The sequence below is a fragment of the Salvelinus fontinalis genome, unplaced genomic scaffold, assembly GCF_029448725.1.
Source record: "Salvelinus fontinalis isolate EN_2023a unplaced genomic scaffold, ASM2944872v1 scaffold_0802, whole genome shotgun sequence".
Taxonomy (NCBI): Eukaryota; Metazoa; Chordata; class Actinopteri; order Salmoniformes; family Salmonidae; genus Salvelinus; species Salvelinus fontinalis.
In genome coordinates, this window is record NW_026601011.1 from 27,249 (window position 1) to 42,651 (window position 15,403).

Sequence of the window (15,403 nt, forward strand, 5' to 3'; positions counted from 1 at the left end):
CATATTAGACAGTAGTGTTTAACATTACCGTTGTCATATTAGACAGTAGTGTTTAACATTACCGTTGTCATATTAGACAGTAGTGTTTAACATTACCGCTGTCAAATTAGACAGTAGTGTTTAACATTACCGTTGTCATATTAGACAGTAGTGTTTAACATTACCGTTGTCATATTAGACAGTTGTGTTTAACATTACCGTTGTCATATTAGACAGTAGTGTTTAACATTACCGTTGTCATATTAGACAGTTGTGTTTAACATTACCGTTGTCATATTAGACAGTTGTGTTTAACATTACCGTTGTCATATTAGACAGTTGTGTTTAACATGACCGTTGTCATATTAGACAGTTGTGTTTAACATGACCGTTGTCATATTAGACAGTTGTTTTCATCAAAAGGAGATACTGAATGTAAGTACTTATATGACGACAGTGATGGTCCCGGGGTTCTAGGAAGTATATCTCTGTCTGTGGTGACAATAGGCCCATGTATACCTTGAGTTCAGGGCTGAGTTGTATAGGGTGACAGACATACTCCTTAAACAAACCATACACATATTTGGTACCTTAATATTTTCTCTTTTTATTTTGGACCTGGTTCAGTGACATTCAAGCTTTGGAGGACATGGCCTCCCCAGTCACACGAGCACAGATAAATTCTCCCACCACAAACGTAATGAAAAAGAGTACAGATAAATTCTCCCACCACAAACGTAATGAAAAAGAGTACAGATAAATTCTCCCACCACAAACGTAATGAAAAAGAGCACAGATAAATTCTCCCACCACAAACGTAATGAAAAAGAGCACAGATAAATTCTCCCACCACAAACGTAATGAAAAAGAGCACAGGACACATTTTGTAAGAGCTCCTGTTACTGTCGCACATGGTCTTCCAACTGCAGTTGAAAACAAAGTTTGTAAGTTTAACACCTTAGCTTATTAAACAATGACCTTAACGTAAAACAAAAGACTCCGCAATGGTTTTTAGATGGAAAAGAGAGAGAGAGAAAGAGGTACAACACCGTGTTACTATAGCGACAGCAGAGTGACAGTGGACTTGGTTAATTGTCGGAATAGTGCAAGCTCTTGGACATGACCCTGCCCGCATCCACCTCAATTCTGATCAGCAGACGCTTCCTGGGGCTAGTTGGCGGGGCATCGGCATCTAATGGGAGGGGCTTCAGAGTCAGGAGGGGCTTCCTGGGGCTAGTTGGCGGGGCATCGGCATCTAATGGGAGGGGCTTCAGAGTCAGGAGGGGCTTCCTGGGGCTGGTTGGGGGGTCAACGGCATCTAATGGGAGGGGCTTCATAGTCAGGAGGGGCTTCGACGGCAAATCAATGTCTGCGTGCAAGCAAGGACTGGGATTGGTTGGTTTGTTTTAGTAATCTGAGCAAAAGAGATATGATTTGATTTTAGTAGGACACACACAGATCATGACACAACACAGGTCACAGTTCCTTCCTATCGGATCTTTCTCTTCTTACTCACCCTTCTACACATTTACTGAGGATGGGAAATAACTACTCGCCAGTGGTGTAAAGTACTTAAGTAAAAATACTTTTAAGTTGTTTGGGGTATCTGTACTTTACTATTTCTATTTTTTACAACTTTTACATTTACTCAACTATATTCCTAAAGAAAGTAATGTACTTTTTACTCCTTACATTTTCCCTGACACCCAAAAGTACTTGTTACGTGTTTAATGCTTAGCAGGACAGGAATTGTCTAATTCACGCACTTAACAAGAGAACATCCCTGGTCATCCCTACTGCCTCTGATCTGGCAGACTCACTAAACACAAATACTTTGTTTGTAAAGGATGTCAGTGTTGGAGTGTGTGTCTGGCTATCTGTACATTTTAAAAACAAGAAAATCGTGTTGTCTGGTTTGCTTAATATAAGGAATTTTAAGTGATTTATACTTTTACTATTGATACTTAAGTACATTTAAAACCAAATACTTTAACATTTTTACTCAAGTAGTATTTTACTGGGTGACGTTTACTTTTACTTGAGTTATTTTCTTTTAAGGTATCTTTCCTTTTACTCAAGTATGAAAATTGGGTACTTTTCCCACCACTGCTACTCTGAAGTGGAACGTATCATGTAGATGCTACCTAGAGGTTCTAAGGTTAAATAAACTAACGAAGAAGAGAGTGAACCACTGGAGGGAATAAGAAGATCTCTTACCTTGCTGACGTATATGGTCATTCATTCTGAAATGACAGAGAGAATACGGGCTAAGTATAGGCAGGATACAACAGTATTTCTCCATTTCAATCTCTCTGTCTCTGTCTCTCGCTCGCTCTCTCTCACACACAAACACACCCCTGACCCCACCCATTCACACATAACCCCCCTACATCCCCCGTCACCCCCCCCCTCCACTGTACTACTCACCTCATCTCCTCTCCCTCCAGTAGCTTCCTGTAGGTGGCGATCTCGATGTCCAGGGCCAGTTTGAGGTTCATCAGTTCCTGGTACTCCCTGACCTGACGGGCCATGTCCTGCTTGGCCCTGCGGAGAGCGTCTTCCAGCGCAACAATATTATCCCTGGCCTGCTCCAACGCATTCTGCCCATCCACCTCCACAACCTCAATGTCCTTCTCAATAACTATTTTCTGAACAGGGGAAGAGGGAGAGGGTCGGAGAGAGAGGGGGGGTCAGAGAGAGGGGGGGGGGAGGGTGAGAGGGTAGAGAGAGGGGTAAAGGGAGGGGAGGAAGAGTGTCAGAGGGAGAGGGTCAAATGGAAGGGAGAGGGTCAAAGGGAGAGAGGGTCAGAGGGAGAGGGTCAAATGGAAGGGAGAGGGTCAAAGGGAGAGAGGGTCAGAGGGAGAGGTTCAGAGGGAGAGGGTCAAATGGAAGGGAGAGGGTCAAATGGAAGGGAGAGGGTCAAAGGGAGAGAGGGTCAGAGGGAGAGGGTCAAATGGAAGGGAGAGGGTCAAAGGGAGAGAGGGTCAGAGGGAGAGGGTCAAATGGAAGGGAGAGGGTGAGAGGGAGAGGGTCAGAGGGAGAGGGTCAAATGGAAGGGAGAGGGTCAAATGGAAGGGAGAGGGTCAAAGGGAGAGGTTCAGAGGGAGAGGGTCAAATGGAAGGGAGAGGGTCAAAGGGAGAGAGGGTCAGAGGGAGAGGGTCAAATGGAAGGGAGAGGGTCAAAGGGAGAGAGGGTCAGAGGGAGAGGGTCAAATGGAAGGGAGAGGGTGAGAGGGAGAGGGTCAGAGGGAGAGGGTCAAATGGAAGGGAGAGTGTCAAAGGGAGAGAGGGTCAGAAGGAGAGGGTCAAATGGAAGGGAGAGGGTCAAATTGAAGGGAGAGGGTCAGAGGGAGAGGGTCAAATTGAAGGGAGAGGGTCAGAGGGAGAGGGTCAGAGGGAGAGGGTCAACTGGAAGGGAGAGGGTCAAAGGGAAATGGAAGTGGAGAAGGATATAGAAATATATGCGTGTATATTGCGTGTGTATGCGTGCAAGAGTGTTTCACCTGCTTCTTGAGGGTCTCCAGCTCTGCCTTCAGTCTCTGTGTTAGACGGAGCATGTCAGCAATCTCCTTCTTCACATCACGTACATCCTGCTCATACTGACCTGCTGTCAGCACTATGTCATTCATCTGAGAGGGGGAGGAGAGGGGAGGGAGGGAGAAAAAGAGGGGGAGAAAGGATAGAGGGGCATCAGTGAATATATTTAGGATAGTCATCACTCTTGTTGCATCGTCAACATCATTAACTGTGTTACATAATGTTGGTGTGTGTGGCTCTGATGTGTAACCGTGATTAAGTTGCGAAACAAAAGTTATTCTTGATGGACAATAGATACCACTCACCCCCGCCACCACTCTCCCCAACCACCACCACCACCACACCATTCCCAACACCACCACCACCACCCCTCACCCCCACCACTCCTCACCACTCACCACCACCACCCACTCCTCACCACCACACCATTCATCCCCACCACCACTCACCACTCACCCCAGCACTCACCACTCACCACTCCCACCACCACCCCTCACCCCCACCACTCCTCACCACTCCTCACCACCACCGCTCACCCCCCCACTACCACCACTCACCCTCACCACTCACCCCCACCACAACCACCAGTCACCCCACCACCAGTCACCCCCACTACTCCTCACCACTCCCACCACCATCACTCACCCCCACCACCACTCACCACCCCCACCACCCCTCACCACTCACCCCCACCACCACCACCATCACTCACCCCCACCACTCCTCACCACTCACCCCCACCACCACAGCGGTTGAGAGCGTTGGGCCAGTTACCGAAAGGTTGCTGGTTCAAATCCCAGAGCCTACCAGGTGAAAAATATGTCAATGTGCCCTTGAGCAAGGCATTTAACCTTAATTGCTCCTGTAAGTCTCTCTGAATTAGAGTGTCTGCTAAATGACATAAAATGAATCCTCACCTTTTTCTGGTTCCACAGCTCTGCCCCCTCTCTGGCACGGGAGGCCATGTCCGCGTACTGTTTCTTGACGCTGTCGATGATCTCGTCCATGTCTAGAGATCTTTTGTTGCTTTCCTTCACGACCACCGTCTCATTCTGGATATGAGACTCCAGCTCCTTCAGCTCCTGTCACACCACAGCCAGGACAACAATACTACATTAGAGAAGGAGATCTGGGCCTCCCGAGTGATCTAAGGCACTGCATTGCAATGCTAGCTGTGCCTCTAGAGATCATGGCTCGAGTCCAGGCTCTGTCGCAGCCGGCCGGGATCGGGAGAGCCATGGGGCGGCGCACAATTAGGGGAGGGTTTGGCTGGCAGGGATGTTCTTGTCCTATTGCGCACTAGCAAGTCTTGTGGCGGGCTGGACGCAATGCACGGTGACACGGTCGCCAGGTGTACGGTGTTTCCTTCGACACATTGGTGTGGCTGGCTTCCGGGTTAAGTAGGCATTGTGTCAAGAAGCAGTGCGGCTTGGCAGGGTCGTATTTCGGAGGACGCACAGCTCTCGAACTTCGCCTCTCCCGAGTCTGTACGGGAGTTGCAGCGATGGGACAAGACTAACTACCAATTGGATACCACAAAATTGGGGAGAAAAAGGGGTAAAGAGAAAGACTTCTGGGCTGCGTCTCATTCCAGGTAACTGCCTCCTTCGCTCTGCCCTAGTTGGCAGATTTGAGATGGTTTGTGCACTGGGTAGGTGTCAGTTGCAATAGTTCCACACAGTGCCATGCAGTAAAGAGAGTTTGGCAAACTTTTACACTGGACGCCATGTTAGGCTATATATGGTTCTGGTTCCACCTAGCCTCTGATTGGCCGATGGGTGTGTCAGTCAGCCTACCTCATCATAGCCCCGCCTCAGGAAGTCCAGTTCTCCCATCAGGTACTCCAGTTCCAGAGCCAGATCCACGGCTGCCAGTTGGCCCTCATCCACATCCTTCTTGTTGATCACAAAGTCATTCTCCAGATCTGACTTCTTCTGGATCTCATCCTGGTACCTGGAGGACCACAGAGTGGATAATGAAGAGGACATTGTTGTTTTGATATTTTACATTTTAGTCATTTAGCAGACGCTCTTATCCAGAGCGACTTACAGGAGAAATTAGGGTTAAGTGCCTTGCTCAAGGGCACAGGCAGATGTTTCACCTAATTGGCTTGGAGATTCAAACCAGCAACCTTTTGGTTACAATGCTCTTAACCTCTAGGCTACCTGCCGCCCAGGTATGATATGACTGAGATGGGAGCTCAGGTAAGCACACACACCCGCAAGCATGACACCACACCACGACATGACACGACACACCATACCACGACACACCACGACACGACACAACACACCACGACACACCATACCATGACACACCACGACACGACACACCACGACACAACACACCACGACACACCACAACACGACACACCATACCACGACACACCACGACACACCACACCATGACACACCATACCATGACACACCACACCACACCACACCACGACACACCCCACCACGACACACCACGACACACCACAACACGACACACCACACCACGACACACCACGACACACCACGACACACCACGACACACCACGACACACCACGACACACCACATCATGACACACCACATCATGACACACCATACCATGACACAACACACCACGACACACCACGACACACCATGACACACCACACCACGACACACCATGACACACCACAACACACCATGACACACCATGACACACCACACCACAACACACCACGACACACCACAACGCACCACACCATGACACACCACGACATACCACGACACACCACACCACGACACACCACACCATGACACACCATACCATGACACACCACACCATGACACACCACACCACGACACACCCCACCACGACACACCATACCATGACACACCACAACACACCACACCACGACACACCACACCATGACACACCACACCACGACACACCACAACACGACACACCACGACATACCACGACACACCACACCACGACACACCACATCATGACACACCACATCATGACACACCATACCATGACACAACACACCACACCACGACACACCACGACACACCATGACACACCATGACACACCACACCACGACACACCACACCACGACACACCACGACACACCACACCATGACACACCACAACACACCATGACACACCACACCACACCACAACACACCACGACACACCACAACGCACCACACCATGACACACCATGACACACCACACCACAACACACCACGACACACCACACGGATCCCCAAACCCCTTTCACTGACATGTCAATTTATCATCCTACTGTCAGAACATCTGCAGCTTTGTTCCCCTCTAACCCCTCCAAGTCAGACACCCTAGCATAGCGTGCCTGTGTTGAGCTGATCCAGACTGGGTAAGAGCCCAGGATGGATGGGATGAATGGGCCCAGCTCCCAAAGGGTTCCACATTTTCTCCACTCTCAGAGCCATGTCTGGTACTGTGCAACACAGAGGTCCATGGTTAGGGGGTAGAGTGGAGTAGAGGGGCTGGGGAGTGTACACTGACTACAGTACATTTACCTCTCCCCACAGACATAGTGCAGGGCACACCAGAGCCCCCCTGTACATACTTAACTCAACCCAGTGGACAGAGGCTTATGTAAGGATAAAGAATTAGCACCTCCACCTCTTGAGGACTGGGGACCCAAGTGGAAAAATGCTCCGTAGTCTAGCGTGAGAAAACGCTGTTTGTCACTTTAGACTGATGAGGTTCCTGTTGTGGACTGTGGCATTTCCTGGAGGCCTGGTGACCTGTACAATATCTAAACTATGATTTATATTATACTATTGACTGTCCTAGTTTTCTCCCTAGGCCTGCTTCACAGGAATCATGTGTTGGGTGGTTTGTTAGCGCGTCCCTGAAATGGTAAATACATTCATAATTTAGATCTATCTTTTGCAGTGCATGTTGTCCAATTCAATGCCATTCTATTGTATTGCACTGTATTATTTTGTATTTTATTCCATTCTATTCTGTTCTATTCGATTCTATTAACTCTTAACTACGAAAGGCTCTGTGAAGTCACTGACTTGTTGCGTGTCTGGCCCACTTCGTCCTGGCAGCGGGCCAGCTCCTGCTTCAGTTTCTGTTTGTCCCGGGCCAGGTTCTCGATCTGCCGCTGCAACTCGTTGGCCAGCTGTTGGACCACAGCGTCCACGTTGCCTTGGTAGTCCTCCTGCTCCTTCAGGATCTTCAGGCGCGTGTCCAGGACCTTGTTCTGCTGCTCCAGGTTTTGCACCTAAAGGGAGAAGGAGAGAGAGAGTATATTGGATCAGAAACTCAATCAAGGTGGTTGCATCTGAAACCAGTCAGAGTAAAGTACAATGAGTTATAGAAGGAAAAAACTTCTATCCATTTTTTTTATTCATGCCACTGGGGGATTGTGGGTTAAGATTTGTAAGCCTCCACTTCTCTGCTAGCAGGAATTTAACAGATATTGAAAAAGTGACTCTACAACCTGTTAGTCTTGTGGGATGCCATTGTGTGTGTGTGTGCGTGTGCGTGCGTGTGTGTGGGCACTTATGTGGAGCCTCAGTGATGAAGGGTCTCATTACACTAACTGAGAAACACCAGATCTGCCCACAGCTAAAATTCCACCGTGTGTGTCTGTGTGGCAAGCAACATGCATTAGGTTTACACCCAGACTCTCATGGCCATTAAATATAGAACCAATGTGTGATTCACTACAACATACTCACACTATGGTCTGTTAACAACAAATAGGCCCCCAAACTCACAAATGTAACCCAACAAAAATATTATATAATATTGACTAAATCCAAGTCCAAAAATCTATCAAAGAAAATTGATTTGGAAAACTCGCAAGAGATTAAAAATAATTCCATTTTGAAATGGTATTCTGTTATTGGCGACAAGGTGGCACCTTAGCAGTTGAAAACGCCCTATGATCGAAGGAGAGAGAAGAGAGAATGAAAGTGAGAGAAGGAATGAGAGAGAGAGGGAGTGAGAGAGAGAGAGGCTCAGAACACGGAGCAGAGAGCTGACAGGTTTTCTTTACAGGTGTGAGTGATGGTGATGAGACCGCTAGAACACCTCTCTCTGGGTAGAATGTTTTGGCTACATAAACCCCGCTGCTGGGATGATTACAGAGCCTCTTATTGTACTGAAGGTAGGCTTCTAACTATGTAAAGGTGGTCATGAAGTAGAATGACAGTTAAGTATCAAAACGTAGGCCTGTAGATAATTAGAAATATACATTTGTTTTTTATCTCAAGATGTGTTTAGTAGATTTGTAAGTCGCTCTGGATAAGAGCGTCTGCTAAATGACTTAAATGTAAATGTGTTTTGGGTCTATCTAATGGAATTATTACACAATGAATTGGAAGAAAATGCATAAATTAAGCATCAAATCAAATATCATATGGCTGAAATAATTATGTAGGAGTGTCATACAGGTGTTTCTCTATTACCAGCAGACTTCAGACAGACCTATTGCATCAATGCATTGATTTAGTAAAATTATCAATCCAATCAATAATAAAAATAATAGAATAATAAAATAGCACACCTTGTCAATGAACGCTATGAACTTGTCGTTGAGTCCAACCATCTGGTCCTTCTCCTGGCTCTTGGCTGACTGGTCCTTCGGGTCCACCTTCGGGTTGTTGGGCTCTAGAAGGTCCTTGCTAGTAGCGACGTTCGGGTAGCTTTTGAGCTTGTTACCGGAGGGAATGTCGGACTGGCTGCTGTATCCGCCTGGTTTGGACATCTTGTCTTTGTGTTCTTGTCAGAATGACAGAGAGAGAAGGAGTCTCAAGTATCAGACTCAGAGTTTAGGGAAAGGCACCTCTTCTCAGGTTATCACCCGATTTTAAGGTGGGCAAGGACCAACCCTCACCACTCAAGTGTCCGCCTCTGTCCAATCAGCTGAGGTGGAACTCTAAATTTCATAGTAAAAACAACAAGGTCACAAAGGAAAACTTGTATGTTTACTCTAAACCTGTTTGTCCGGGGGTGTGCTGGACGTACTACAGCCAATCGTATCTTTGGGGCCGGTTTCAGGTGTTGAGCAGCAGTATAAAAACAGTCCCTCGCATCTCTCAATCACTACCTGTACAGGTGACTATCAGTTCTACACTGCCTCTCTATTTTCTTTCTCAACTCACCCATTCAACCAACTACTGCCATGTCTAGTAACAGAGCCTTTAGCATGTTCGGTGGGGCCGGGGGAAGAGGCTCCAGGGTGTCCGTGGCCAGTCTGGAGGGGCTACGGAACGCGATGCGTTCTGACCCAGAGAATTCAAACGATGTCTCTCCTGCCCCCGGGCCCGCCCCAGATGATAAGAAGACCATGAAGGGTCTCAACGACCGTCTGTCCGGCTACCTGGGCAGGGTGAGGAACCTGGAGGAAGACAACAAAGATCTGGAGGACCAGATTCAGGACATCTTGGACAAGAGAGGAGACCCCAACGGCCGAGACTGGGATGTGGTTGAGAAACCGTTGAATGACCTCAGGAAGAAGGTGATTTTTCACTCAGTTAATTATTTAATATGATTAATTAGACTGATTTATTCCGCATTTTTGCCCTTTGAATGATCAATGTACAGTACTGTATGTCTATGTCAGCTGAGCTTATTCACCTGATAGTCACTTGATCTCTGTCTGTGAATCGTTTGGTGTGTTTACTGAATTCTCAATAACTGGCCCATGTTCTCTCGGTTTCAGCTCCGTGATATGACCATGGATAATGCACGTTTGTTACTGCAAATTGACAACACCAAACTGGCCAATGATGACTTCAAAAACAAGTGAGACATGACATGCTATCAATTTATTATAGAAAAAGACCTAGAGATTTATTTAACCTTCAATTAATAAAAAATAGAAATAGGACAAAAATACACAAAATAAAATGTATATTATTGGATTATTATTATTATGTCATTATAATAAAAATTGATAAAAATGGTGCTCATTTACATATAGCAGTCTTTGCTAAAACCCAATGGGGCTTTTTACATTGTATGGGGCTAAGAGAGACATGCTCCTGTACTCTCCTCTGCAGGCTGGACAACGAGAAGCAGGCCAGGAAGACTGTGGAGCGGGACCTGATTGGTCTGAAGAAGATGATTGACGACACCAACCTGAACCGCATGCAGCTGGAGAGCCAGGTCGAGTCTGTGAAGGAAGAGCTCGCCGTCCTCAAGAAGGACCATAAGGATGTAAGGGCACACACTCATTCACCCACTGTTCCTGGAACAGTGTTGAGATTTACCTCATAATGGTTAGGTTTATAGCTGGGAATAGGAGAGATGATCCTAGAGCAGCTTTTACTTGAAATAGCCCATAATAACTACTGTATTCTCCCCTGCTGCATGCAGGACGTTGATGAGCTGCGTAAGAAGATCAAGGACTCCAACGTCCTCGTGGAGTTTGACTCCCAGGACAATAACCTGAGTGATACACTCAACAAGATCCGCTCCCAGTACGAGAAACTGGCCAAGAAGAACCTCAAGGATACCGACGACTGGTACCAGAGCAAGGTATGAAGATCTACTTCCTTATCAATGAACCACACTATATTAGTTTGCTCATTAATTATCTAATTCCTTCGCTTGTTTGTTCATTCCTTAATTAATTAATCTCGCTCGATCTCTCTCTCTCTCTCTCAATTCAATTAAATTTCCTTTATTGGCATGATGTAACAATGTACATATTGCCAAAGATTTACAATATTAACTTAATTCAAATAATAATAATCAATATTGTCAATGGGACAGCAGTAACTACAATAATCAAGGGTCAAAATAACCATACATTGAACAATTACAATAACAATAAGCATATGTTGGTATGTCAGACACTGACTCATCTTATGGCAGGCAGCAATGTACTGTAGTGCGCTGCCAACCCATATCTCTCTGTGTCCTCCCCCAACAGGACGGGCAGCCTATTCTCATCAGAGAGGTCTTTGAAACCTTGAATAAGGGTTTCAAATTTGGGAAAATGACACTCTCTAATTGTTTTATATTTTTTGACATTTTGTCAGGAAATGCAGCTCTGTCTCAGGTTCTGCTGTGGTGCAGTGGTTGCACAGCCTTTCCTGTACACGGAGCCAGGTTTTCCTGGGTCTACCCATCTCAATGGCAAGGCTGTGGAGACTAACACCAGGGGCTGAGGATTTTTTTAGAATAGTGGCCAATTCATCGATTTAAATATTGAGGAGCGCAGGGCTCAGATTGCAACCCTGGCGAAGGCCCCACTACTGTTTAAAGAATTAAGTTATTTTCTTGCCAATTTTGAATTTCAATGTATTCCCACTATACATTGAACTAATTATGTAATATGTTTTACCCATTACACCACTTTCAATAACTTCGTAGAACAGTCCTGTATGCCAAATAGAATCAAATGCTTTTTGGAAGTCGATAAAGCAAGCGTACATTTTGGTATTATTTTGGTAGACTTGTCTATCTATCAGGGTGTGTAGGGTGTAAATATGACCGGTCGTGCAATTTTTGGTATAAATCCAATTTGGCTTTTACTCAAGACATTGTGCTTATTAAGGAAGTTTAGAACTCTTACATTTATAATACTACAGAAAACCTTCCCAGGTTACTGTTACACACAAATGCCTCTGTATTGCTAATTCCTGTCCTTTTTTTTTTAGGTTTTTCCAATTTTGCTAGAAGTTGTTTGTGTTTATGGACTCCTCAATTAGTGTCAGCATCTTGCTGTTGTACAGTGCTTTTTTGGTTTTCAGTTCTGAGTTTGATTCTCTCTCTCTCTCTGACAGTTTGACAGCATCAAGGTAGAGGTGGTTCAGAATACTGAGGCTCTGCATTCAGGCAAGAATGAGCTCAAAGACCTGCGCAGACAGAGACACCTCCTGGAGATAGACATACAGTCAATAATGAGCTTGGTAAAACATACCTACCTGCACCATCTCTCTCTCGCTCGCACGCACGCACACACACGCATTTCCGTCTGAAAAGACTACATTCTGTCCCCCTGTGTTAGTTTTGGTATGTCATCATATTGTAGCCCATGTAAATGATGCTATAGTAAAACACTCACATCACCGGACCAGTGACATCGCACACACCGGACCATACCCAACATAGGTAATCCCCATACATCACCTGTACTGTCCTACATGCTTAGAAAAAAGGGTTCAGCTATCCCCATAGGAGAACCATTATTGGTTCCAGGTAGAACCATTTTGTGGTCAATGTAGAACCCTCTTTAGAAAGGGTTCTACATGGAACCAAAAGGGTTCTACCTGTAACCATTACATTACATTTTAACAACCGAAAAGGTTCTTCAAAGTGTTCTCCTATGGGAACCGCTGAATAACCCTAAATAGCCACTTTTTATCTAAGAGTGTAGGTCAACTGTAAACTGGGTCAAGGTAAAGCTGACCATGCTAAACAGGGGTCAACTATGCACACACACATCCCGTAACCTACAGAGAATGCAACACCTCTATATAGGGATGTAACATAGCTGTGTTGTCGACACACATTCCAGCCAACCTAGTTATTACATTGAACTCTGTCATTACGAACCAGATTGAACTTCATGACCTGTCATCAATATGGTCGCCACCTGGAACATATGTGAACTTGATTTATCAACAACAACTAATACAAAACAGTCCAACATCTGATAGCATTTCACAATGCTTGGCTGGGTGTCTTTATAGTCAGGAAATACAAATAAAAGTAGTGAGTTCAAATCGATTTGATTGGTCCCTGTGCCTGTCCGTCACATCTGCTCACAAATTGATTGGTCTCCTTGTCCGTCACAGGTCCACTCCCACGAGGAATCTCTGAAGGACACGGATGGGCGGTACAACCGTGAGATGACCCGCCTCAATAAGATCCTGCTGCAGTTGGAGGGAGAGCTGGTCCAGGTGAGGACGCAGGTGGAGAGGCATGTGGATGACTACCAGGAGCTGCTTCACGTCAAGATGAAGCTGGAGGCCGAGATCGAGAACTACCGCAGCCTAATGCACGACATCGCCCCCGACGACAGGTGAGCTAACGATGCACAAACCCAGAGGGAATGGGGGCTCAGTACTCATGACTTGATGTGGGTTGTCATGGCCAGTACTCCCAGTTAGCCCATGGCTTATAATGAGGTACCTATACATAGGATCAAACAACATTCAGTTTATATAGGGTCTGTAGCTGCAACACATTTGCAGTAAACCTGGTATTACATTTCAAGTTGCCGGTTAAGTGGTGTAATTTATCCTCTTCCCCAACAGCGTGGACTTTTCTTTAGAGCAGGCAGTGAATTGTGGTAAGTACTGGACATCGGCCCTACTGAACCATCTGATCTGATGTATGGGGAGAAGACACCAGGGAATCCAACATCCCATTATATCTCTGTCCATCTAAGATGTCTCTGTCTCACGGACCAATCAGTCCCAGTGCGCTCTAACACCACTCCAGATTGCTGTTCATTCTCAGTTAGGACTAATATCACTCTGTCTGTACTACCTACCTATGTCACTGTATAACTGCATGATGTCAAAGACAATGTTCTTAACATGTTGTAGACAGATCCAATGGTATTCTGATTGTGAGTTGTTCCTTGTACGATTGTAAGACATTGATTCATTGATTCATTTGATCCCAATGTTATGTGGATGTGTTGCAGAGGTGGTGTCTATTCAATTCATACAAACATCTGATTCAAGTAGGATGTGCAATTTGATTTGAACTTGGCCAATATACTATACATTTCCAATTCAAATTGTATGTCTTCATCTATTAGAGTCTGGTGGAACCGTCCTGATCACGCAATAGCTCACATTCTGATTTAAACAGAATGGTGAGCGTAGCAATCAGGATGGTTCCACAAGGCTACTTCATTTCCTCAACTGAAAAACATCCTACAAAACCTTCAGACTGAGATCTTCTTCCTCTTTCCTGACTCCACATCAGAGCCGCCCCAGCCACCTAAGAAAGACTTGATGAAGGATGAGGTGGATGGAAAGGAGGTCCCCAAAAAGACAGAAGCCCCGGCAACTCAGAAAAGTCTCCCTCCAATTCAAGAGGCCCCCACAAAGAAGACAGAAGCCCCTGCAACTCAAGAGAGCCTCCCTACAAAGACAGAGGCCCCTAAAAAGGCAGCTGAGGCTGAGACACCAACAACCGAAGCAGGCACCAGCTGAGGAGGATAAACCAAAGAAAGAATCCTCCTCTTGTGTCTTCTTTCTCCTCCGATGCAGACAATAATGACCATAAAGAGAAACCCATAAAGAAGTCTGCCCCCTGAAACCCCCTCCTCACCTCAACCCCCATCCCTCTAGTCTTTTCTCTTCATGTTTTGAAGCCCAGCATCGTAACTAATGATGTTGTGTACGGTTTGAAGTAGATTTGGTGTTGTTAATCCACTGCATTCTTTCTCAGAGATGTTTCTCTACAAAATAAATATGTTCAACACATTGTTCTTGACTCTGTATCATCAATGCCTTCCAGTTGTCTTGTTCAAGACATTGAAAATGTTTTTTATTACCAATGAGTTGTGCAATATTCCCTGGGTAGTAAGCGTAGTGTTGTAGTGGTGGGCCTAACACTGCTGGACTGAAGATAGTGGCTGTGTGTTTACTGTTCACCCACAGAAACATTGACACTGATCTGAGGAAGTGAGGACTGGAGTTCTGAGGAATTGGATCTAAATCAAATAGAGCTGTTTTCACAGAGAAGCTAAAGTGAAACCAAAGACAATGCAACAGTAAACATGTCGTCTCCCATGAATGACAACTACAATTGATGACATGTATGATTAGATTCTGTGAAACAAGGACTGGAGTTCTAAGGAATTGTGACTATGGCATGAGGCCAGGTATCAGCAGGTAGCCTAGTCAAGCCAGACGTGTATAGCCACAACAGA

At 45.8% G+C, this 15,403-nt stretch overlaps 2 protein-coding genes across 3 annotated transcripts; one reads left to right on the forward strand and one right to left on the reverse strand.

The window, feature by feature from the left end:
* Positions 1-570: 570 nt before the first annotated feature.
* On the reverse strand, positions 571-9,354 carry LOC129847370 (intermediate filament protein ON3-like). The gene is made up of 8 exons (XM_055915142.1): positions 9,065-9,354; positions 7,566-7,774; positions 5,313-5,469; positions 4,434-4,598; positions 3,483-3,608; positions 2,407-2,627; positions 2,197-2,222; positions 571-1,393 (listed from the first exon to the last, which is right to left on the reverse strand). Exons 1-8 carry the CDS (start codon positions 9,263-9,265, stop codon positions 1,386-1,388), a joined length of 1,113 nt encoding a protein of 370 aa, XP_055771117.1. The 5' UTR covers positions 9,266-9,354; the 3' UTR covers positions 571-1,385.
* A 154-nt stretch (positions 9,355-9,508) lies between these two features.
* On the forward strand, positions 9,509-14,957 carry LOC129847369 (keratin, type I cytoskeletal 18-like). 2 transcript variants are annotated; one of them, XM_055915140.1, is made up of 8 exons: positions 9,509-10,018; positions 10,223-10,305; positions 10,563-10,719; positions 10,879-11,040; positions 12,294-12,419; positions 13,308-13,534; positions 13,770-13,804; positions 14,452-14,957. In XM_055915140.1, the coding sequence occupies exons 1-8, from the start codon at positions 9,683-9,685 to the stop codon at positions 14,679-14,681; spliced, it is 1,356 nt and encodes a 451-aa protein (XP_055771115.1). In that variant the 5' UTR covers positions 9,509-9,682; the 3' UTR covers positions 14,682-14,957. The 2 variants fall into 2 exon arrangements, with proteins under 2 accessions (XP_055771115.1, XP_055771116.1); XM_055915141.1 differs by lacking the exon at positions 13,770-13,804 and having other exon boundaries at positions 9,516-10,018; positions 14,452-14,565.
* Positions 14,958-15,403: the final 446 nt, after the last annotated feature.

What these genes read in the sequence shown, in the direction of transcription:
- LOC129847370 (XM_055915142.1), bottom strand. Translation starts at nt 9,265, where the DNA reads ATGTCCAAACCAGGCGGATACAGCAGCCAGTCCGACATTCCCTCCGGT. An exon ending in TGAGGCGGGGCTATGATGAG is followed by an intron (nt 4,599 to 5,312) that starts GTAGGCTGACTG and finishes GTGGTGTGACAG; the next exon opens with GAGCTGAAGGAGCTGGAGTC. An exon ending in CTGGAGGGAGAGGAGATGAG is followed by an intron (nt 2,223 to 2,406) that starts GTGAGTAGTACA and finishes CTGTCATTTCAG; the next exon opens with AATGAATGACCATATACGTC.
- LOC129847369 (XM_055915140.1), top strand. Translation starts at nt 9,683, where the DNA reads ATGTCTAGTAACAGAGCCTTTAGCATGTTCGGTGGGGCCGGGGGAAGA. An exon ending in TGAATGACCTCAGGAAGAAG is followed by an intron (nt 10,019 to 10,222) that starts GTGATTTTTCAC and finishes TCTCGGTTTCAG; the next exon opens with CTCCGTGATATGACCATGGA. An exon ending in AGAGCAGGCAGTGAATTGTG is followed by an intron (nt 13,805 to 14,451) that starts GTAAGTACTGGA and finishes ACTCCACATCAG; the next exon opens with AGCCGCCCCAGCCACCTAAG.